The sequence below is a fragment of the Schistocerca nitens genome, chromosome 2, assembly GCF_023898315.1.
Source record: "Schistocerca nitens isolate TAMUIC-IGC-003100 chromosome 2, iqSchNite1.1, whole genome shotgun sequence".
Classification (NCBI taxonomy): domain Eukaryota; kingdom Metazoa; phylum Arthropoda; class Insecta; order Orthoptera; family Acrididae; genus Schistocerca; species Schistocerca nitens.
The window spans coordinates 602,671,825-602,698,029 of record NC_064615.1 but is presented as its reverse complement, the minus strand read 5'-3'; the positions used below and the strand labels follow the sequence as shown (position 1 = coordinate 602,698,029).

General features: G+C 44.1%; 1 protein-coding gene across 1 annotated transcript in view; it reads right to left on the bottom strand.

The window, feature by feature from the left end:
• The window catches only part of LOC126235188 (protein takeout-like), a 103,436-nt gene extending 82,347 nt beyond the window's left edge, over window positions 1-21,089 (bottom strand). Inside the window, exon 1 of the mRNA XM_049943918.1 lies at window positions 20,996-21,089. Within this exon, the coding sequence (XP_049799875.1) occupies window positions 20,996-21,089 (94 nt within the window). The remainder of the gene's footprint in view (window positions 1-20,995) is intronic.
• Window positions 21,090-26,205: the final 5,116 nt, after the last annotated feature.

Below are 26,205 nucleotides of genomic sequence, written 5' to 3'. Positions count from 1 at the left end.
CATCCTTCTGAATCTGCTTATTGTATTGATCTCCTGGTCTCCCTCTACGATTTTTACCCTCCACGTTGCCCTCCAATGCTAAATTTGTGATCCCTTGATGCCTCAAAACATGTCCTACCAACCGATCCCTTCTTCTAGTCAAGTTGCGCCACAAACTTCTCCCCAATCCTATTCAATACCCCCTCACTAGTTACGTGATCTACCCACCTTATCTTCAGCATTCTTCTGTAGCACCACATTTCGAAAGCTTTTATTCTCTTCTTGTCCAAACTGGTTATCGTCCATGTTTCACTTCCATACATGGCTACACTCCATACAAATATTTTCAGAAACGACTTCCTGACACTTAAATCTATACTCGATGTTAACAAATTTCTCTTCTTCAGAAACGATTTCCTTGCCATTGCCAGTCTACATTTTATATCCTCTCTACTTCGACCATCACCAGTTATTTTTCTCCCTAAATAGCAAAACTCCTTTACTACTTTGTCTCATTTCCTAATCTAATCCGCTCAGCATCACCCGATTTAATTTGACTACATTCCATTATCCTCGTTTTGCTTTTGTTGATGTTCATCTTATATCCTCCTTTCAAGACACTGTCCATTCCGTTCAACTGCTCTTCCAAGTCCTTTGCTGTCTCTGACAGAATTACAATGTCATCGGTGAACCTCAAAGTTTTTACTTCTTCTCCATGAATTTTAATACCTACTCCGAATTTTTCTTTTGTTTCCTTTACTGCTTGCTCAATATACAGATTGAATAACATCGGGGAGAGGCTACAACCCTGTCTCACTCCTTTCCCAACCACTTTTTATTTAATCGTGTCTGAGCTACATCTGTAATTAATTAATACGCTATATACGCTAGATTACAAATACAAGTAAATGATAGTTATTCATTCATATATACATTCATGATCTTCACATATTGTAAGTCGTCATTATTGTCTAAAGCAAGGCTCATATCTCTCTCCAGTGTTCGGCACACTTCACTGCAGCGTCGTTGGCCAACCACAGGTCTTGGAAAGTGCATGGGGCCAGCAAAAATGGACAGGTCAGCAGGTGTGTCATGGTTTGTTTTCCTCCACATTGGCAGGGCTCTTCTTCGGCGTATCCCCACTTGATCAGGTTATCCTGTGATCTTCCCATTTGACATCTAAGTCTATTTAGGCTCTTCCAGACTCTCCATTCCAATTGTGATCCAGCAGGAAGTTTTTCTTTAATGTTCCAACTTTTCAGACTGCCTTTATCCAATTTCTGTTTCCACATTGATTCTCTAGTTGTAGACTGACTTTCGGTTAGTGGACGTTCAACTTTTATGAAGTCTTTCCTAGATTTAAGTCTTGCCTCCGCTGGCTGATGTGCGTACAGGGATGTCTTCTATCTTCGCACTGCCTGCTTCGTTCGGCCATCGCCAACGTTTGCCGTCTGATCTGTGGGGGGGGGGGGGGGGGGTTATTCCAGAACACATATAAAGGAGATCACGGTTTGTAGGCTTCAGGCATCCCGTGATTAATCGACATGAGGCATTCCCAACCACTGCTTCCCTTTCATGCCCCTCGACTCTTATAACTGCCATCTGGTTTCTGTACAAATTGTAAATAGCCTTTCGCTCCCTGTATTTTACCCCTGCCACCTTCAGAATTTGAAAGAGAGTATTCCAGTTAACGTTGTCAAAAGCTTTCTCTAAGTCTACAAATGCTAGAAACGTAGGTTTGCCTTTTCTTAATCTTTCTTCTAAGATAAATCGTAAGCTTAGTATTGCCTCACGTGTTCCAACATTTCTACTATTATCAGAAGGAAAATTGCTACTCACCATATAGCGTAGATGCTGAGTCACAGATAGGCACAACAAAAAGACTCTCACAATTAAAGCTTTCGGCCATTGGCCTTCGTCAACAATAGACACACATACGCACACACACACACTACGCAAACGCAACTCACACACACGTCTGCAGTCTCAGACAACTGAAACCACACTGCCACTGTGAGAGTCTTTTTGTTGTGCCCATCTGCGACTCAGCATCTCCGCTATAAGGTGAGTAGCTTCTCATAATATTGTTACATTCCATCCTGGATTTTCCATTGTTTGATAGGTACAGCAAAGAGTTTTTCAAATAGCTCTTCAGTTTATACACTCTGAGACAAAAACGCGACGCACTAAGAAGGAATTATCTGAAAGGAACTGAAATCGCTACATCTAATGTGCATGTAAATACAAACAAGAGATTACAATTTCAGAAAAAATGGATTATTTATTCAAGAGAAAGAGCTTCATAAATTGAGAAAGTCAATAACGCGTTCGTTCACATCTGGCGCTTATGCAAGCAGTTTTTCGGCATGGCTTTGATTGATAGAGATGCTAGACGTCCTCATGGATGAAACTGCATCAAATTCTGTCCAACTGATCCGTTAGATGGTCAAAATTCCGAGCTGGTTGGAGGTCACTGCCTATAATGCTCCAAACGCTCTCCATTGGGGAGAGGTCCGGCGAACTTGCTGGCCAAGGTAGGGCTTAGCAAGTACGAAGACAAGCAGCAAATACTCGCCGTGTGCGGGCAGGCATTATCTTGCTCAAATGTAAGCCCAGGGTGGACTACCATGAAGGGCAACAAAACGGGGCGTACAATATCGCCGACGTAAGGATGCCGCCAGTGACAACCAAAGTTGTCCTGCTACGAAAAGAAATGGCACCCCCGATCATCACTGCTGGTTGGCGGGCGACAGACAAGGTAGTATCCTATTCCTGTCTGGGGCCTCTCCAGACACGTCGTCACTGGTCATCGTGGCTCAGTTCGAAGCGGGACTCATCACTGAAGACAGTTCTGCTCCAGTCAATGAGATTCCAGGGCGAGGAAGTGTCTGACGACACCCTGGACATGGGTGGGATACCAGAATGACTGTCGCCCACCACACAGCCCGTGATGGTGTGGGGTGTCATTTCTTTTCATAGCAGGACCCCTTTGGTTGTCATCTGCGGCACCCCTTCAGCACAGCAATACGTCGACAATATTCTACGCCATTCCTGTTGCCAATCATGGGAAGCCATCCTGGGCTTACATTTCAGCAAGATAATGCCCGCCCACACACGGCGAATTCCTGTTGCTTGTTTTCTGCCTGCGAAACCATACCTTGGCTAGCAAGGTCACCACATCTCGCCCCAATTGAGAATTTTTCGAGCGTTATGGGCAAGGCCTTTCAACCAGCTCGTGTTTTTGACGCTCTAATGCGCCATTTGGACAAAATTTGGCACGATATTCCTCAGGAGAACATCCATTAACTCTGTCAATCGAAGCCAAGTCGAATAACTGCTTCCTCAATCTGTGAAGTTCTTTCTCTTGAATGAATCATCCAATTTTCCTGAAACTGTAACGATTTGTTTGTCTGTACATGTAGATCACATCTACTGACGTCCGTCCCATTTGGATAATTCCTTCGTGCTACATCGTTGCTTTTGTCTTAGAGTGTGTTTTTGCTTTGTCATTTTGCAGTATCAGAAATTTAAAACAGCAAGTTGCAACTATAATATAATGCCATTGTATTGCCCTCAAGTGTCGTCCTAACAATAACTTCAACGAAGTATTGCTATGAAAACAGCCTCTTAACACTGAAGATCTACCTGTAACGCGCGAAACTAGGCAAGAGGGCTTCATGTCATAGAAAGGACGCTTGCCCCTGTACACTGGTGCTGCATTCCGTCACGACACCCGCTGTGCGCCGCCATCCGTCTACAGGTCAGTGCCCGGCTAGTTAATGAAAAAGGGGGCCATCAGTACGTGGCGTATGTGACATTTGGAACAGCAACACCACAGTAAATCAACTTTGGCGCGTATACACCGCTTGACAATTGCTAAGGAACAGACACATTTTTGGACGGGATTAATTGCAGGCAATGAAGGAAGACATATATTTTAGAATATATGCATTAGAGGATGGATTGGTATATTCACTCCTATAACGAAAAATGGTACAGATTTCACTCCATGGGAAAGGAGGATAACAGGCATAAATAACCTTAAAGTTTGACTCTCAGTATGGAGTATACCCTCCTCTGGAACTAATGCACATTTTGCACTTGTTATTCATGCTGGCTCGCAAACTGTCTCTCAAGGCAGTTTTCAGTTCTTGCACAGTTCTGTGAGGGGGTGCTCGTCGAGAAACACATCTACCAAGAGCACCCCAGGCATGCTCTAGAAGGTTTAGGTCTGGGGAGTATGCAGACCATTCCATAAGTTCCATATCTTCATTTTGCAATGTGTCCGGCGACTCAGCGGTCCTGTATGGCCCGGCACTGTCGTCCATAAAAAGAAAGTCGAGCTACCGCACAACTAAACAGACGGACTTATCGACAATAATCTTCCTGCAATACTGCTGTGCTGTAGTGATACCTCACGCAAAGATATGCAACGATGTTCGGCCGCCGGCCGGGGTGGCCGAGCGGTTCTAGGCGCTACAGTCTGGAACCGCGCGACCGCTACGGTCGCAGGCTCGAATCCTGCCTCGGGCATGGATGAGCGTGATATCCTTAGGTTAGTTAGGTTTAAGTAGTTCTAAGTTCTAGGGGACTGATGACCTCAGAAGTTAAGTCCCATAGCGCTCAGAGCCATTTGAACCACTTGAAGAAACACTTGTGCACGTCTGCAGTGATCTGCCTAGGAGTGAGATGTCTGTTCTTTTTCGCCACTAGGGCTATCTGTCGATCCTCTTGCAGTGTGGTTGTCCATCTGTCAGCATCGACATGCTTTCGCATAGCTTTCCACCTTCAGCAGCCCTTTATTTTGTATCATGAGATGACACTTTAGGGCATACCCACTACTGTGTCAACAGCAGTGACACTTTGATCAGCTGCGAGCAGTCCATCTGCTCGTCCACAACTGTGAGCACTCAAATGATGTATTGCAGACATGTTGCCGTAGCACACGGAATGTCTCTCTAATCGGTTCCACAACGACCTTCGTGAAATGCCATACTGCATGAACTGTCGAACACAAATGGTTCAAATGGCTCTGAGCACTATGGGACTTAACATCTGAGGTCATCAGTCCCCTAGAACTTAGAACTACTTAATCCTAACTAACCTAAGGACATCACACACATCCATGCCCGAGGCAGGATTCGAACCTGCGACCGTAGCGGTCGCGCGGTTTCAGACTGAAGCGCCTAGAACCGCTCGGCCACTCTGGCCGGCTATCGAACACATACAGAGCGTTCGTGCACAAGCTTCGCTGCAGTTTGCACGTCCTACCCTCTACATCACCTTTTAATATCATTGGCCGGGTGTTCTGTAGCAGTTGTCGTTTATTCCATAGCAATTGGCAGCTGTTCCATAGCAGTTGTCAAACAGTGTAAACACTGCCCGTAGAACCAGGCAGGTCATCGGATCGTGGAGTTTTCGAGTCGGTATCTGTCACAGTATCCGCACTCGGCCTGACCAAGGCCCGTAGAAAAACAAGATGCTACTGGCTACGAGAAAGATTCATGGGCCTCGCTGCCTGGCGGTGTGACATCACCAAGGAACAGCGTCTGCCTCGGGAACAGCGCTATTACACGTGGGACGCGCAATTCTGCGACGTATTTTTGGTATGTTTCAGTTTCTACTGGTGTAATGAAATGTAAATTGCTGTGCTGCTATTGCTAGACTGTTGATATTACATTGTGTAATTTTTCCAGCTTTTAAACAGATACTGCTGAAACTTCCTGCCAGATTAAAACTGTGTGCCGGACCGAGACTCGAACTCGGGACCTTTGCCTTTCATATCAGCGCACACTCCGCTGCAGAGTGAAAATCTCATTCTGGAAACATCCCGCAGCCTGTGGCCAAGCCATCTCTCCACAATAGCCTTTCTTCCAGGAGTGCTAGTTCTGCAGCATCGCAGGAGAGCTTCTGTGAAGTCTGGAAGGTAGGAGACGAAGTACTGGCGGAAGAAAAGCTGTGAGGACGCGGCGTGAGTCGTGCTTGGGTAGCTCAGATGGTAGAGCACTTGCCCGCGAAGTGCTAAGGTTTCGAGTCTCGGTCAGGCACACAGTTTTAATCCGCCAGGAAGTTTCATATCACCGCACACTGCGCTGCAGAGTGAAAATCTCATTTTAAGTTACTGCTGATTTAATAAAAAAATTCAAGCATACATCTACTCGAAACATGTAAAAACAAGCTAAAAGTATAGTTTGTTTTTGCGGTTTTCTGTCAAAGGAAATGGTCGAAATGAGCATGCAATTTTCTAAGGTGGCTCTGAGAAAAGTTATATCAAGTAAATAAGTTTTAATATTACGCTCATTTTCATATTGTATTCATCACAAGTTTAAAAGAACTTCAGCTAATAGATGGACACTGTCGTTTTGGCTCAAGAAATTATACAAGTGGTCTATTTGTAGAAAACATTTTAATTAGCTAATATAACTAAAACAGCCATCAAAATATCTGATTGGCAATTGAGTCTGCAGTTCATCCGAGAACCCGAGATTGACACTGCAGGTAGGGGAGTTTTCCCTGCAAAAACTGTAGCTTTTCAGCGAAAAGGGGTGCAAGGTAATCGACTTGCAAATATCTTCTAGTGACCCATCGAACCTGTTTTTACACCAGTAATACATCCGCCAGATGTGGGTTGGTTCAAATGGCTCTGAGCACTATGGGACTCAACTGCTGAGGTCATTAGTCCCCTAGAACTTAGAACTAGTTAAACCTAACTAACCTAAGGACATCACAAACATCCATGCCCGAGGCAGGATTCGAACCTGCGACCGTAGCGGTCTTGCGGTTCCAGACTGCAGCGCCTTTAACCGCACGGCCACTTCGGCCGGCCCAGATGTGGGCTTGAGTTGCTAATACGAACTGTTGGCAATTATTACAGAGATTCTGCTGTCACCGAGTGGCTTTTGACTCACTTAGACCCACCAAACTCCACCAGAGCACACCCGCATCCTCTACGTCAGTATTGGCCTGCACGTATTTTCAGCTTTTTCTGTCTCTACTACGGTAAGGTTTTTACAGCAGATAGTCTAAGACGTTCAAACTAGCGCAAGCCTGAATGGAATCTCCGGAAAACTATCCGACTTTCGAAGGGACCTAGCTTCGTTTCATTGAAGCGATTTCAGTAGTTTCTCAACACCATTGACATTAATATCTACATCAATCATCTTTACAGTGGCGCGAGACTTGAACTGGAGCAATACGCCTGGAGTTTCCTTTATAGAGGATCATTTGAAAACGGAGTTAAGCATTTCTGCTCTTGCTTTACCACCCAAAATTTCCGTTCCATTCTCGTTCATGAGTGCCTGGGCACTAACTCTGGCCTTTATATATGAGCGATCTTTCGACAATATCCTGCCACGGTAGACGGTGAAGGCTTAACGTATTTGCCTGTTGACAGGTAAACGCGTGTCTTTCTACATCTCTCCATCTATAGCCCAATGTTATTTAATTTTAGACCTGTTACGCAGTAGTCTCCGTTTCTTTAGAGGTTTCTATTCACTTACTGGATGCCACGGAGTATCCCTGCTACCATGAACTTTTCTACTACGAACATATCTATCAAGTGAGTGGTGAGTTATGCTTTTAAAACTGAGCCACAGTTCTTCTACATGCTCTTCTGCATAGCTAAATGTTTCGTGTTCCTTATTGAGAAATGACGCTAGCGCCTCTTTATGTAGCTTACTGACGCAAGAAAAATGTTCCGTTGTTTTAGTTGCCCTTTGTATTTCACTAATCGTCGTTGCTGCAGTTGCTTATGGCAGGGCTTGCCAAGGCGTGCCAGACTTCACGCGTACGGGCCGCGGGAGGGCCAAAGCATGATGCGTCTCGGCTTTGCTCAGTCCTGCTCGGAAGTACTCGGAGGAGCGCGACATTTTATTGGAGTATTGCGCTGTGGCATTTTTCGGTCGTCACAACTCTCTTCAATTCGGCAGAATCGTGGTTTCAGCACTATATACCCGTCGCTATTTGTTCGTGGTTTATTTATTTATTTACACGTCTAGTTCCGTAGGATCAAACTGAACAGCAAATCTCCAAGGTCGTGCAACGTGTCAGTACATGAAACTACAATCTGAAAGTAATAAAAGATCAAAATAAGATGTCTGTGAACCCAAAGAAAGTCAAGCCATAAATTTAAGTAAACGCAGTCAACAATGTAACATAAGAATCAACTTAATTTTTCAAGGCACTCCTCAACAGAATAGAAGCAGTGACCCACGAAGAAACTCTTCAGTTTCGATTTGAAAGCGCGTGGATTACTGCTAAGATTTTTGAATTCTTGTGGTAGCTTATTGAAAGTGGATGAAGCAGTATACTGCACACCTTTACACCTTTCTGCACAAGAGTACATATGGAGGACTTTCATGGGTCCAGTATTGTTTGCACAAAAAGAGACAGCTAGTGATCTATCGTCATAAGGCTTTAAGGATGAATGGCAATGACAGAAGAAAGGGATGGGAGCTCTCAACGTATATTTCGCAAACGCGCAAATAATGGGTACTACAAATTTGCTACGAAACGACATTCCATACCACGCAGAAAGAATTTAAATATTTATTTGACAAAAAAAAAAAGAAGTTCAAATGGCTCTGAATACTACGGGACTTAACGTCTGAGGTCATCAGTCCCCTAGAACTTAGAACTACTTAAACCTAATAATCTAAGGACATCACACACATCCATGCCCGAGGCAGGATTCGAACCTGCGACCGTAGCGGCCGCACGGTTCCAGACTGTAGCACCTAGAACCGCTCGGCCACTCCGGCCGGCGATAGAGCAAAAAATTAAAACGATCGACAGATGGTATTCATCGTTCTGTACGTCGGGAAGCAGTCTGTGCGACATTCACAGACATACAGCATGTGAAGATATTGATGTATGAATAGAAAAATTAGTCAACGTGCGGGAATTACTCCACTGTCAGTTGTAACTGTCTTCGATGGAACTGAACGAAGAGTATAGAGACTTTATGTATAACTGAAATAAATTGTTTAAATCAAGGAGCATGCCTGGAACGATTTTTCGACTTCAAACTCGCTGTTGTTGAATTTATGAAGGAAAATGGAGTGCCGAAATGAAAATTAGAACATCCGGACTGGATTGCAGTTCTCGCATTTTAAATGAACTTGACTGCATATTGCCCACAATAAGACACTGCAAGATGAGAAACAAGTTCTTTCTGATTTGATAGAGATGCATTAAAAAAAACGCGTTACAGAAGGGAGACATTGTGATAAAGAGAGTCCATTTCGTTAAGCTCACTGCCGTTAAAGAAAACGGGAGATTTGAAGAATTCATTGCGGCCTTGAAAGAATTACAAGGATAATTTCCTACACGTTTTGAGGACATGCCAATGTTACACCTGTTTTCGAGACCGTTTGCTGTTTCAATTGAAAGCCTGCATCTGCATGTGCAGGCGTAACTGATTGATGTGCAAGATAATTCCCGTTCTACAGACAAATCCCCATAACTTTAAAACTGTCCGGGACGTATGCATTGCTTTCCTCAGGTAGAGTTTCCACGTCTCCATAATGACGTTGCAAAAATGCTACAATATTTCGATCAACATATATGTTTGAAAGACGTCTTTTCGACTATGAAACTGAATAAGGAACGATTATGTAACAACCTGGGAGCGAAAATCTGTGAAACTGTCCGCGTCTGTCTGTATGCTCACAATTTGTACCGAATAAAAATTATATTACGTCTTCAGCGCACCAAAAGTAATTAAATAATACTGGAAATTGGTTTTGTTTGTGGTCTATGTTGTTGAGAAATGTGAGTTACAAAACCAAGTCACGTGCAGTGCGACTACATTGCCATTTAAATGCAACGCATTCGCTGTTTCCCACTTCTCACCCTCGGACTGCACGGCGTGGTGGTGGAGGAAGTGTGCCAGTCTGGCTGACTGCTGTGACACTCCTGCCGTGACAAGGCCCTTGAACCCCCCCCCCCCTCCCCCCCGCCTTATGGTGACTGATACCAGTTTCAGTGCGGACATCCTCAAAGGGGTCACGTCAATTTGTTGCCATTAGATCCAGTGTCTTTCCATCGCGAGTTGGTTTGTGAACCATCTGTTCTAGGTAGTCTTGAGATTTGGCATTTAGTAATATTTCACAGGGCGTCTTCTCACCAACACCACTTACAAAACTATAATTTTTCCATTTCATTATTAGACGATTAAAGTCTCCTCCGATGATGACAGTGTGACTGCAGAACTTATGTACCAGCCCACTAAGATTTTCTATAAAGATATCAGTTACATGCAGAGGTGAATCTGGTGTTCAATACAATGATCTGATTATAAATTTATGTCCATCCTTGATACTGCTTTTTGCCCCAACAATGTCGCATCCAGATTCAGTGTCTATCTCTGTAGATTTGAGTTTCTTATCTACTGCGACAAATACCCCCCCCCCTCCCCTGTCCTCCCTCCTCTACTAGTGTTGTCTCAGCTAATAATATAAAAGCGTAATGAACGCTGTGTCAGACGTTACGTTTCACTTGTCTCCCACAACTTTTCCCTACAGCTTTGATCTGGGCATTAAGCACATCCTTGTCTCAGGGGTAACAGGGGCACGCAGCGTCACGGAAGTGGGTTGTCGTTAGTGGGCAGATCGCTTGTTATGATCCACTGCGACTGATAACCGCCAACCACTGTCGTTAACGAGGAATTGCGCAGCAGGCACCAGCTCTGAGAGGCGACGAAAGCTGTCTGATACGCATCCGGTTCCAGATCCATTAGAAATCATGTCCTCAGATGTAACATGGGGCCGTGATGGGGTTGGCTCCAAGATTAACTCGAGATGTTAAGACGAAGACTATACTTGATCGAAATGAGTATCGACTGCGTGATATTAGAACAAGTTATACACTATAAACACCTTTCCTGTGAGTACGGAGAAAATTGACACCTTGTTCTCGAAGCCTCGATGATGACCTACGTTTATTACCGACACATCAAAGACACGATGGAAACTTTATGTCTTTCTGAAACACCATTGGGAGCAATATACTGTATTGAAACACAAGTAAAATTTCACGAAAGAAATAGCTGTTCAACTTCTGTCTTTCTGGGAGCGAAACAGGGATACTAAAACTAAGAGGTCAATGCCAGATCAAAGCAGCAGAAATGAAGTTCCTATGTACAGCAAAGGGTTGGTCCAAAAAGAAGTCATATAACAAATGATCGCACCAAACATTAGATATCTATTCGATAAGACAAATATTGATGAATACCAAAATAAATGACTCCAGTACGTAACGAGAATGAATGAAAACTGTGTTACGTGTAAAGTGTGTAATATAGGGATTTCAGTAAGTTAAGGAGAAAATGAGAAAAACAACAATAAATAGGAGAATTATAAAGCGAGTAACGCGAAAGTCAAATACGTTATCTGAAAAGCACTCAGCGTATACCCCTTCTCGATCTCATTACCAGATTTTACGTGTGCAGTGAATGTCTTGGAAGGAATCTGCAATCTTGCTCTATGGCTGTCAGAGATACGGTGTTGAATAGAGCGTAACGGTAGTGATGACGTAGGCTTTAAGCCTCTGTGATTCGATCTTGAAGAGGCGATCGAAATCCTACCACTAGGATGCGTTGTCACTAGTACTTCTGCATCTACGTACATACTTTTCAAGACACTGTACGAGCACAGTGCATGGCGGAGAGAACAAAAGATTTCTCTTAAAGAGTGAGATCCACTTACTTCAAACGCAAAGAAGAAAGAACGTAACCGTAAAACAGTTGTTATCCGATACGCCTGTGTATTTAGAATATACAACGAGATCCTTCGAAGAATTCATAGCCATGTCGGAATGTCACAAGTATAGTAGGGCATTTGTTCACTACCGTGGCCCTAATATTCAGTCTCAAAACTGGATATCACCGAAGTTCTAGATTCGATGCACGGTAAACCCAGCTCGATTTTACTGAGGTGGATGACCACGAACAAGTCATCCACAGCTTCGAGAGGATAAATCAGTACCTGCTTGTATAAATAAGCATCAATATTACCACGTTCGCTACTGAACTGTGGCCAGCTCGTAAGGTTTTGGCTGAACTGTGAGTAACAGAATGATGAGGCAGTTTAATTGTAATCTATTCGTCTACTTGTACGCCGCACATGCACCTGTACCTGCATTCACCAAACCCAAACCCTACCATCTGATCGTCTCAGGGTATAGCGTGACTCGTCACTCCAAATCGCTCGTTTCCAGTCACCCACGGTCGTGCGCTGCTCTTTAGACCACCTCAACTTTCTCTTATCATTGGCTACATAAATGTGTGCCTTATGAGGAACTGCTAAACCACTCTAGGCCATTATTTTTTAACTTTGTAACTCACGAGTGATTCCTCCCACTGATTTCATCCTATTTTTTTTACAGCCACACTACGCTATGTTCGATGGTCCCCGTCCGTCAGTACATAAGGTCTTTCTGCTCCTGGCTTAGCTGAGGTTGTTCCTTCTCGTTTCCACTTCACAGTTACATCACCACCAGTCGACCTGGGCAGCTTTAGAAGGGTTGGAATGTCGCTAATGGACTGGTTACTCAGGTGACATCCAATGACTAATCTACGTCGAAAGTCACTCAGCTGTTACTGACTCTCTGCTAACAACACAGAACTCCCCGCCTCTTTTTATACTGGCGCGCCCGCCTCTCTTGACATGTAGTGGTCAGTTTCGCAATTACATGAGAATGTCTGAATACTTTTGATCATATAGCATATTTTCATAATTGAAATGTGCCCCAATCCATGAATTACAGACTATTCATTTATCTATGAATGTCAACCTCGTTGCCCAGATAGGACCAATGAAAATCGCATTAGAAAGCTTCGTCTGCCTATAAACAAAGTTGCTCACAAAATAAATGTCAGTCCACAGTCGAATTATAAGTAGGCTGCTTAGGTTTTCATGTTGGTAACGCCACGTAGTGCTCTGTATGAAAATCGCTGACTGCGCTGTGTGCAGTCTGTGGCTGGTTGGACTCATTGTTGGATTATTCGCTTGTGTAGCGTTGGACAGTTGGATGTGAACAGCGAATAGCGTTGGGCAGTTGGAGGTGAGCCGCCAGCAGTGGTGGATGTGGGGAGAGAGATGCCAGAGTCTTGACCGGACGATCTGGACGTGTGTCCACCAGAAAAAGGAAATTTGTTTAATTGGATGTCACAAAATTATATATATATTATGACTTTTGAACGCTATTAAGGTAAATAAATTGTTTTTTCTCTATCAAAATCTTTCATTGGCTAACTGTGCCTATCAGTAGCTAGTGCCTTCAGTAGTTAGAATCTTTCATTTAGCTGGCAGTATTGGCGCTCGCTGTATTGCAGTAGTTCGAGTAATGAAGATTTTTGTGAGGTAAGTGATTCATGAAAGGTATAGGTTATTCTTAGTCACGGCCATTCTTTTGTAGGGATTATTGAAAGTAAGATTGCGTTGCGATAAAATACTGCGTGTCAGTTTAGTGATGATCAGAATAAGTAAAGAGAGAAATGTTTGAGTACGTTCAGTTTTGCTCAGCTATTTGAAAATCAAATAACTTAAGAGTTTTTCCAGCACTGTCGTTCATAATTGTTCTAAGGGGACGTTTCACAATGTACAGCCGTAGATTTATAAAAAAAATATTTTTTAAAATCAGGACAACTAGGAAAGAGTTCCACCCGCTGCTCCCAGGAGAAAAATGGTACATGTTGACCACACATTAAATAATAAGTCACAGAGGCTCTGCCCCCAAGTACATATGTTTAAGAAAGGTAAAATGTTAATATGACTAAAAGAGCATCTTGCAAAATTATTTCAATGAGTTCTTATAGAACAAAAAGATTAAAGACCTTGGTTCCTTGGCGTCAGTTGGAGCAGTTACAAGCATTATTCTACTTTAAATAAGCTCCTGACAGCAAAATAAAGTTTAATGCGATTATCTATAAAACAAAAAATATGTGCAAGAAAAGAATTCTAATTTGTTTCTTCGGTTGAAAATTTCCGTCAGACGAATTCACAGTTTTGGCAGGAATCAATTCGAAACTCCAGTACCCATATTTATAAGCGAATGCTTATTTCGTAGTGTGAGAAAAGGCAACGTTACAATATTTTACTTGATATAAACAGATCTGACGGTTTTGGGGATTAGGTGCGGACTAACAATGGTTTTTCCCTCTGGTCACATTTGGAAGGAAGCTATTAATAATAATCAAAAGCGACAAGCAGTAGAAAGGCGAGCATCACTCGATGTAAAGCGTCGACAATTCCGTTAAGGAGCGTTTCAACTTTACGACCCTGTGGTAGTTAATTTATTCTTATCTCAATAACGATAGACAAAAAGCTGCAATGTCACAGTATGGGTAGTAATCCTCCGTGCAAATCACATCAATTTTAATCACAAGCGAAATGGTAATAGCTTACATGATACCCGGAATTATTTGAGTGTTTACTTGAAAACATGTTATACAATGGGTTATGGTGCGTTTTTTTGGCAGATTACTTTGTCCAATTTGCTTTTGTGAAGTGTAGCCCCTGTTTACTATTCGTCTGGAACCGCGCGACCGCTGTTTTTTTTTTTTTTTTTTTTTAACTATTCGACTGCCGCTGTTAAGTCGTTATAAAGTCTCATTTTCGTTTTTTGACGTGGCATGATTACTCTGTTTTCTATTTTCCTGTGGGTTAATTCTTCCTTAGGAATCAAGGGAAAAAAATGAAAACTTTCAATAATGCTCGTGTTATGCACTTTCCAGACATATTCCCGAGTCACTATGCTGAGTCAAAATGTATCCCATTGCTATTGTGGCGATGAGTAATTGGACTTCAATAGACAGATGAATGATTGTTTAGTGAAATATTAAAATTTGGCTCATCTACATAAAATTCGTATGGAGATCATAAATCAAACGACATATTTCGATAGTACCTTTCATATTCAGGTAGGATATCCAAGAGACTTTAAAAAAATTCGCCTTTACACACAGTCCTCTTCATATCTGGCTGCACCGTTGAGCCCACACACTTGCTTCCTTCTACATATCAGTTTCCTTCCACCAGCATTCACGACCATCTTGTGGAAAATGCACATCAATATCGGTAACATGGATTTACAGCACTTACTGAAGATTTCACATGTCTCTGAGCAGGTGTTAGAGGAGTAGCGGAACACCATACAGCTGAATGGGTGTCGAAGTCTCTGTACAGGCACATTTTTATAGTGCTCAACAAAGGTACGTGGGTGGCACTGAGGGTGTTGCCTTTCTGTAGGATCTTCGAAGGACCCTTTGCCATTTTATCCATGCATTTGTCAATATTGCACATTTCCCTGATCGGGCCACAAGAGGGCGCGAAACACGAATCCTGAAAAAGCAAAAGCATTAACACCCTTTGCTGGTTTTGGTCACGTTCAAATTTCGGTGAATGGTTTTGGAACAGAAAACGAGCTATAGACCGGCGTGGAGAACTGGCTGGCAAGCACAGGCGGCTGCCTTCGGTGACGAGGGTATTGAAAGGGAGGAAGGGAAATTGGGTTTAACACCGACGGAGCACAAGCTCAGATGATGGCAAGTATGGGGAAGGAAATCGGCAGTGCCCGTTCAATGGAACCATCCCGATATTTGCAGTAGTGAATTAGGGAAATCACTGAAAACCTGAATCTGGGTGGCCGGACGTATGTTTGAATCGTCGTTCTTCCGAATGCGAGTCCAATGTACACTCCTGGAAATGGAAAAAAGAACACATTGACACCGGTGTGTCAGACCCACCATACTTGCTCCGGACACTGCGAGAGGGCTGTACAAGCAATGATCACACGCACGGCACAGCGGACACACCAGGAACCGCGGTGTTGGCCGGCGAATGGCGCTAGCTGCGCAGCATTTATGCACCGCCGCCGTCAGTGTCAGCCAGTTTGCCGTGGCATACGGAGCTCCATCGCAGTCTTTAACACTGGTAGCATGCCGCGACAGCGTGGACGTGAACCGTATGTGCAGTTGACGGACTTTGAGCGAGGGCGTATAGTGGGCATGCGGGAGGCCGGGTGGACGTACCGCCGAATTGCTCAACACGTGGGGCGTGAGGTCTCCACAGTACATCGATGTTGTCGCCAGTGGTCGGCGGAAGGTGCACGTGCCCGTCGACCTGGGACCAGACTGCAGCGACGCACGGATGCACGCCAAGACCGTAGGATCCTACGCAGTGCCGTAGGGGACCGCACCGCCACTTCCCAGCAAATTAGGGACACTGTTGCTCCTGGGGTATCGGCGAGGACCATTCGCAACCGTCTCCATGAAGCTGGGCTACGGTCCCGCACACCGTTAGGCCGTCTTCCGCTCACGCCCCAACATCGTGCAGCCCGCCTCCAGTGGTGTCGCGACAGGCGTGAATGGAGGGACGAATGGAGACGTGTCGTCTTCAGCGATGAGAGTCGCTTCTGCCTTGGTGCCAATGATGGTCGTATGCGTGTTTGGCGCCGTGCAGGTGAGCGCCACAATCAGGACTGCATACGACCGAGGCACACAGGGCCAACACCCGGCATCATGGTGTGGGGAGCGATCTCCTACACTGGCCGTACACCACTGGTGATCGTCGAGGGGACACTGAATAGTGCACGGTACATCCAAACCGTCATCGAACCCATCGTTCTACCATTCCTAGACCGGCAAGGGAACTTGCTGTTCCAACAGGACAATGCACGTCCGCATGTATCCCGTGCCACCCAACGTGCTCTAGAAGGTGTAAGTCAACTACCCTGGCCAGCAAGATCTCCGGATCTGTCCCCCATTGAGCATGTTTGGGACTGGATGAAGCGTCGTCTCACGCGGTCAGCACGTCCAGCACGAACGTTGGTCCAACTGAGGCGCCAGGTGGAAATGGCATGGCAAGCCGTTCCACAGGACTACATCCAGCATCTCTACGATCGTCTCCATGGGAGAATAGCAGCCCGCATTGCTGCGAAAGGTGGATATACACTGTACTAGTGCCGACATTGTGCATGCTCTGTTGCCTGCGTCTATGTGCCTGTTGTTCTGTTAGTGTGATCATGTGATGTATCTGACCCCAGGAATGTGTCAATAAAGTTTCCCCTTCCTGGGACAATGAATTCACGGTGTTCTTATTTCAATTTCCAGGAGTGTATTAACCACTACGCCACCTCGCTCTGTGAGGGTATCGGAAAGTTGGTACAATGCTATGACGAATGTCTAAGACGGAGCGGCGACTATGTAGAGAAGTAGCTGGAAGATATAACTAGATGTTGCAAACAATACAGTTTTGATTTTCACTGTGGTCTCCGTTTTTCACAACGATCAGAGGTTGAAATGTATATCTATATACAGTATATATGGTTCCTAGTTGGTTTTAGTGACTGTTGTTTATAATGCCCTCACAAGTGAATCACGTAACATAAAATAGTATAAATTTTTACGTCACAGATGGAACAGTCCACGAAACATGATCTAGCACGATGCTGTGAATAGTGTGCCTGCATCGTATAACGTGGAGCTACTGGACACTTAAATGGGCTACTGGGCACGTAAATGTGATTTTTAGAGTATCCATGTAGATATTTCCACAACAATTTAAATGCAAGACTCTACCGTTATATTTTAGAAATTGATTTGGTATGACTGCTACATTTCTATGCCCTTTATGGTAAGATGTTAATCTGGTTTTGACTTTTTTTTCTTTCTCAAAAACGCGCTATGACACTGGAGTGTGAGACATAGACTCACATTGTAAATGTCTGTTAATTTATAGTATAAACTACGTCAGTACGATCAATGATATTCAACATACGTACATTGGACAGTATCACTGTATAAATATTTCTTGCCTACGACTATATGAAACAGTGATTGTGTGTAGATTTTGTACGCGAATATGAGACGATCGGACGAATTCAAGAAAACTGTTAACATCTGATCAATAACTAATACAACTGTATTGTATATGCTCTGACTTACTATAATTCTTTTACGTAAGCAGGTACCTCTGAAGCTAGAAGCCGCTAGGCTTAAGCCTCTAAATCGACCATGTTAAAATGCAACTGAGATCATTTAATTGCAATCTGAGGTAACTTCATTCTTAGGCTCTTTTTTTTTTTTAAGATTCCCGTTTATTTTACCTGAAAATGAGAGACTGGTCTCGAAAGGTGTCGTGTGACTTGAGACCTAATCACGAATTTTATGTGGTTGAGCCAATTTTCGATATTTCACTAGACAATGATTCATCCGTCTATTGAAGTTCTATTGCACATGCGCCGCAGCAGTAATGAAACACATTTTCTGGCAACATATTTTCAAATTTTACTACAAGGTGTACAACTTTGCTTCCGCCGTTTGCCGATAGGTGGCGACAACTGTAAGTAGGGGTAGAAAGAAACAGATCGCAGACGTCAGGCAGTTAGCCTGGACCTCGGTCAACATAACCTAATTCAAACATTAGTCGATTTGTGTATGCATCATAAAGTTGTTCTTGATTGAAAATGTCAGTTTACGAGGCTAATTCTCGTCATTTGCGGGAGGTGTTACTGTTTTGTTTCAATACGAAGAAAACAGCGCCTGAGCCTTATCGAATGGTCTCAAGTACGTATGGTAAGGACACTATTAGTGAAAGAACGTGTCGTGAGTGGTTTCAACGCTTCAAGAACGGTGATTTTAACGTCGTAGACTGGCACTGTGGTGGAAGAGAATGTTTTCGAAGATGCGGAATTGGAGACATTGCTGAGTGAAGACTCGCGTCAAACTCAAGAAGAATTGGCACGATTCGTGGGAGTGACACAGCAAGTCATTTCAGATCGTCTCAAGGCTATGGGCATGATTTAGAAAGAAGGAACTTGGGTCCCGTGTTAGCTGAAACCAAGAGACGTTGAACGGCGTTTGCGTGTTTGTGAACAGTTGCTTCAGAGGCAAAAACGGAAGGGATTCCTGCATCGCATTGTGACCGGGGACGAAAAATGGGTTCATTACGATAAACCCTAAACGCAAAATATCATGGGGATATCCCGGTCATGCTTCCACGCCGACGGCCAAACGGAATATTCACGGCTCCAAGATAATACCCTGCATTTGGTGGGACCAGCTCGGCGACGTGTACTATGAGGTGTTAAAACCAAGTGAAACAATCACAGGTGCTCGTTATCGAACGCAATTAATGCGTCTGAGCAGAGCATTAAAAGGCAAATGGCCACAATACAGCGAGAGGTACGATAAAGTTATTTTGCAGCATGACAGCGCTCGACCCCACGTTGCAAAAGAGGTCAAAACGCACTTGGGAAACGTTAAAATGGGAAGTCGTACCCCACCCGCCGTATTCTCCAGACATTGCTCCCTCTGACTATCACCTGTTTAGATAAATGGCGCATGGCCTGGCTGACCAATACTTCCGATCTCATGAAGAAACCACAAATTGGATCGACTCGTCGGTCGCTTCAAAAGATGAACAATTTTTTCGGGATTCGTACACTACCCGAAAGATGGGAGAAAGTAGTGGCCACCGATGGAAAATACTTTGAATGATATGTGTGTAACCAATTCGTTTCATTAAAGCCTCAAATGTTGGGGAAAAAACGGCGGAAGCAAAGTTGTACACCTTGTAATGTTTCTCAACCTCGACCTGATCTGTTGTTACAAAGTCGCCGAACTCAGCATGCTGAAATCTACGCACTGAGCCTCACTTGAAGCCCGGACACTAAAGCCGTCGGCACACGGACCGTGCTGTCGAACGTTAACGTTGAGCGTGCCAAGTTCAACGTGCTGCTGAACGCTCAGGAACGATGCGACTTGTGCATACGGTACATGGGCCCCAAAGTGGTACACGCGATCGCAACGCACTCCAGCGGCAGTTTGAGGGATGTTTCTAGTTCCTAAATCGCACTGTTCACTCAACGGGCGCGCGTAAAATTTCCTCGTTAGCTCTATTAAAGCGCACATTTCCTCCATCGTCCACGAAAAGGAAAGTACCATGTCCCGTCAATAAGCACACAGGCTTATAAAAGTTCCATTACAAACAGTGCGGTACAAATTTGGAATATTTCTCCGCATAAGATAAACATTATTTCATCATTCCCACATTTTAGTAAAACCCCAATGTCGGTCTTACTTGATCATTGTTCCTACCCAGTAGCAGATTCCTTGCAACATGTGAATTACGAAGCGTAAAAGAAAAAGGAGCAAAATATCTTTATACAAGTAGCGCAAGCTGCCCTGTAGCTTAAATTAAGCCAATCGAACAAAGTCACCCCTCAAAAAAAGGTGAACTTGTATTTACATAACATCAAACATTATAGCATATACTGATATTAAACTAATAATAAAGTATCAGAATCTAATAAAAACGGGAATGTTAGGAAAAAAGATTTGGATGTGTTACGACGCAAACCACCGCCCCGACAAAATCTCATTACTGGACAGAGACGCTGCTCGTTACGCTAAACCAACGACATTATGTTAGCTCCTGCTAAAAAACGTTAATCGTAGATAATTATGTTGCTAATTGAAATTTAATTATAACAAATTGTACCTAGAACAATGCGTTTTGGGTGGATCTTCAGTGTGTCGCTGCCTTCAAATAGCAAACTCTCATAATACGCAAGTTACAATAATTCTTTTGCCACGAATATGATTTTTCTCATTATTTTATTGGAACGAATCACACAACTAACAACGGGATTTCCAGTGATTCTCAATTTTCTGATGCTCACAAATGGCATATATAGATATAGGCTTGAAATGAACGTCAATATGACGCCTCGCAACTCTGTACTGAAGGGAGACGGCGTACGTGTGACGCAGGTGGCGTTGTGCCATCTCATTAGTCAACGCTCAGACGCACGCTCAGAGTATCTGACAAGCCAGATATTGGTCCGCACGTTCGGAAAGTCTCCCGAACGTGCTGTTCCACGCTATGACGCCAGAAACTCGGCACGCTCAACGCTCGGATGCACGGTCCGTGTGCCGACGGCTTAACGTTCCGTGGTGAGTGGTCAGTAGGAGAGCGCAGCGCTTGTCCGCAGACGCTCTGCTGCCGGTACTCACGCAGTTTCCGTGACGCGAGGGCGACGGGAACGGCGGACAGCGCCGCTACGGCGGCTAGGGTGCACAGCGCCGCGCGCCGCAGCCGGGGGGTCATGGCGGCGACTGACGCCGCGCTGCAGGCCGACCTCCAATATACCGCCAGCGCCGGACGCCTCCCCACCCCGTCTGCATCTGTCGCATTCATCCACCTACTGGTGATGTCGCCACGATGCGTGTGAGTGTCGTTCGCCCACGGCGGAATGTACCGTACGCACAACGTTACTTGGTACTTCGCGCGGGGGATTCTTGGAGTGGTGGAATGAGCAGAATACCTTACAATCGTTTCCAACACAGTCGACTGGTGTGTGAAGTTGTACGACGCGTGTTTTTTAAGTACGTACCGTTTTGAAATTTAAAAAAAGACGTGCTAAGATATCCCTGTAATTTTATTTTTACATGAAAGCCTGTACCTTAATCTACTTTTCTACATAATTTCCATCAATACTGAGGCACTTGTCATAACGTTGAACCAGTTTCTGAATACCCTCCTCATAGAAGTCTGCCACCTGACTTGTTAACCACTGCGTCACCACTGTTTTGACTTCGTCATCGTCTTGAAGACGCTGACCGCCCAGGTGTTTCTTCAAGTACAGGAACAGATGGTAGTCACTGGGCGCAAGATCGGGGCTGTACGGAGGGTTATCTAGAGCAGTGGCCTCCAAACTACGGCCCGCGGGCCGAAACCGGCCCGCGAGGGCCGGCAAACCGGCCCGCGTTAGCTGGCCGGACATCCCCGGTATCCGGCCCGCCAAATATTTGAGGTGGTACCTATTAGAGTCCTGCATGATCGGGTAAGCGAGCACAAAATACGAGGTGGGGCGAGCACACCCTAACTGGATAGGCTGCCCGCACTAGTTCCAGTGACCGAGCATAGAAGCCGTGACCGAATACGTAGCACGTAACTTCAGACACATTACACGTGTCATTATCCGTGTGAGACTGCAGCCAGTATGGGCTTCTCATTTGTGGTGTGTCTCTCTCTCTGTAAACATGCAGCGCGAGGAAGCCAGTGCAGTGAGACGTAAGATTGAAATCAATGTTTACACATTGAAGGAACGGGAAGGTCTAAAAAGCCAAGTATGGAGTACATTTCTGTTGGTTGTAGACGAAAACAGTGCGTCTGCTGGGTACGTATCGTGCATAAACTGCTCCACATTATTGTGTTTCCAGTCGGGAATCATTCATTTAAAGAAAGTTGCAAGAAACCTCACAAAGATACTGCTCCGTCAGGGATACCGGTAGTAATAAAATTAGTATTACACACTGCAACACACTTTTGTGTTGCAGTGTGTGCTAAAGATATGAGACCTTTTAATGTTGTTTCTGGTGAAGGTTTCACAGAACTAGGCCAAGAATTAATACATCTAGGTGCGCATTATGGATAAGAATGTGGCAGATGTCATGCCACATCCCTCTACTATAAGCAGACATGTCAAAGAACAAGCTGATGCAATACGATACAGTGTGATGCCTTCTGTTAGTGCGGAAGTTATTAATAAAACAACTGCTGTGACAGTTGATATGTGGACTGATTCGCATAATCAGGTGCACTATTTGACGCTTACAACATATTACATTAACACAGATTGGTCTCTTGTGATCAATGTTTTATTTACAACAGAATTCCCGGACGTTAAGAAGACGGGAGAAATTGAAGAGATTGGGACAAATGGTTCAAATGTCTCTGAGCACTATGCGACTTAACTTTTGAGGTCATCAGTCGCCTAGAACTTAGAACTAATGAAACCTAACCAACCTAAGGACATCAGACACATCCATGCCCGAGGCAGGATTCCAGACTGTAGCACCTGGAACCGCACGGCCACTCCGGCCGGCAGCTGATTGGGACATTTCGCCGGACATGTTGCACAGTTTTGTATTTGTCTCCGACCAGGGTGCCAATGTAATAAAGGCTTTGGAAAATCACTAAAGGATTCCTTGTGCTGCTCATTGTATAAATACAGCACTTAGCCATGCTTTCGATGAAGATAACTTCTTGTTAAATCATTCCCCGAACATCGCATCAACAACAAATACTGCAAAATGCATTGTAAGGTACATTAAGAAAAATGGCATCTGCTCGTCTTTAAAATCATCGTTGAAACAAGAGGTCTGCACACGCTGGAACAGCTTGTACACTATGCTGGAATCCTTACACACTCAGTATAACGAAGTTGCTGCTTTGCTGACGGTGCTTACAGATTGAAAAACTGCGCATTTTCTGAGACCATTTAAAGAGGCTACAGATGAATTAGAAGGCGAAAAAGAACCGACAACCCAGTTATTTCTTCTTTGGTTTCACAAACTGCAACAAATTTGCAGTGTCAATGACACTGACTATCAGGTGAGTAATTACTGCAGTTAAAAGCACTGTTTCATTATGATACGCGATGGATTTATAATTAACTAGCGCAATTGATGTGTACTAACAGATATGTATTATTCAACAGGAGGTACAAAGGATTAAAAATCGAGCCTTGACTATCGTTTGTGAGAAGATTGTGATCACTTCCAGGCATAAAATCGCTACGTTTCTTTGGCCGTCTTTCCGTGATATAATATGCTTGAAGTAATTGAATAGCAGGAAATTCTTAGCAATGTGCGAGAAATGTGTGCTATTTACGCAGGTACAACATGCAATCATAAACATAATCGATTTTGCATGGTTAGTGGATAGTGTATTATAGAGAAACGGGAATGTTATAATTCGTATATTTCCTTACCGTAAAACACCTCGTTTTTACGGGAACGTTGCGATGATTTCCACATCATTTCTGTATTACTTGTCTCTTTTGTTCATTGTCATAAGAACAGATCAGCCGCAGCAAATGAAGTAGATCTCTACATTTTAATGCACCCCGGAGATGAGGATGACATCGTAAAGTAGTGGAGCAGACATGAAACAGATCTTCCAGGCCTGGCTGCAGTTACAAGACGTATTTTACGTATCCCAGCAACAAGTAAACCTAGTGAAAGATGCTTTGGTAAAGCCGGAATGTTACTAACAAATCGCCGCAGCCAATAAAACCCGGAACACGTTAATGATTCACTGCTGTTCAACAATAACTGTAATTGTGTTTCTGTTGCAAACAAGTGAAAAGTATGACAAGTTACGTCCGTAAATGTTTAATGTTCTTTGAATGCTTTCTTTGTGAAGGTGGTTGTCTTTACAGGGACAGCACGTATTTAATGTTTCCTATTAATGAAAGGAAAAATATATCTTCTGTTTGGAAATGAGACTCGTCTTCTATCCGCGATTGTACTGAAATATCATTTTACTTTCCAAGTGCTTTATGAATTTAGCTGTGTCACGTACCCGTTCTTGGAAACGTTACTGTATTGAAAGAGAGAGAGACAGAAATAAATACATTGCATTGTGTGTATATGTGTGTGAGAGAGAGAGAGTGAGAGAGAGAGAGGGGGGGGGGGGCGTTGGATTTGTACAGTACAGTGCAGCGAGCCGGGGCGAGGCGATGTGAGAAGACAGCGGTGACCGGTCATGCTCGGTTATCCGCGTGTCCGGAATCCGGACAACAGACATGGGGCGAGTACGTGGCCGAACCGAGCCGTGTGGAACCGGACACGAGAGGCTCGGTCCCCCCGTCAACAGGCGAGTCGTGACCGGTCAAACACTGAACGTTGCAGCACTCTAGTACCTATACTGCCAACAATTGAGTTTCGAGGCCAATCGCGACTTTAATTACTAAGTTAAATACTCACAATTACACTGTAGTTCCACTAAAAAATACAGTGAAAAAATACTCAAGTTGTGCTATACTAATTTCGATTTTCAGATTTTCCTTGTCTCTTCGAATTCAAACTTTGAATTGACCCACACTTCGTCGTCTCACTTAGTAGTACAGCGCATAAAACACTAAAAAACTCGTGAGACACTCGCAACATAACACAATCACGCAACAGAACTATCAAATATATGCTCTGGCTCTGCTACTCGCAACAAGACTACATAACTAAACTTATTGTTGCACCGCTTGAAATAACAATGCGTTGACATACTCAACCTCTGTTACGCCTTGCAGTAATAGTGTTGCTAACAATGATTTTGAGATTTCGTTAACGTTGCAGGACGCTTTCGTGAAGAATGTGCAGTGACATACCTTTTTGTCGGTGAAATTCGCCAGAATAAAATACGCCAGAATTTCGGTCAGGTACGTCCAGCAATCAAAATTATGTAACTAAATAAAAATCGTAGTTCGTTTCAGTGATAGCTATTCCCACAACCTCAGATTTTTGCGATTTCATCTTTCCTTTAGCCTTACATAACAGTGATAATGGAGTGCTACTGTGCTTTAATCCCACTAAGTAGATTTTGGCCCTTATGACTTCGTGGAGGAGTCAATGTGGCCCGCGGACTAATAAGTTTGGAGACCCCTGATCTAGAGTTTCCCATCGAAAAGATGTTATGGGATCTTTGGTCTGATTCCCCACATGAGGACGGGCATTGTCTTGCAGCAAAACGATGCCCTTGCTCAACTTCCGTGGACTTTGATTCTGGTGTGATGTAGGCCACCCATGTTTCATCGTCCGTAACAATTTGGCTTAAGAAATCATCCCCGTCGTTGTGGTACCGCACAAGGAAAGTCAATGCACTGTCTAAACGTTTGGTTTTGTGCACATCCGTCAACATTTTCGGTACCTAACGTGCGCACAATTTTCGGTAATTCAAGTGCGCGGTCACAATGCCATACAAAACACTACGAGAAACATTAGGAAAGTCATCCCGCAAGGAGGACATCATAAATCGTCTGTTTTCTCTCACCTTATTGTTCACTTCCTGCACCAAACTTTCATTAACGACCGAAGGACGCCCACTCCGCTGTTCAAATGGTTCAAATGGCTCTGAGCACTATGGGACTCAACTTCTGAGGTCATTAGTCCCCTAGAACTTAGAACTAGTTAAACCTAACTAACCTAAGGACATCACAAACATCCATGCCCGAGGCAGGATTCGAACCTGCGACCGTAGCGGTCTTGCGGTTCCAGACTGCAGAGACCTTTAACCGCACGGCCACGGCCACGGCTGTTCAACATGCACATTTGTGCGGCCATCTTTAAATGCTCTCACCCACTATCGTACCATTCCATCACTCATAATGTTTTCTCCGTAAACTGCACAGATCTCACGATGAATATCGATCGCTTTTAGACCT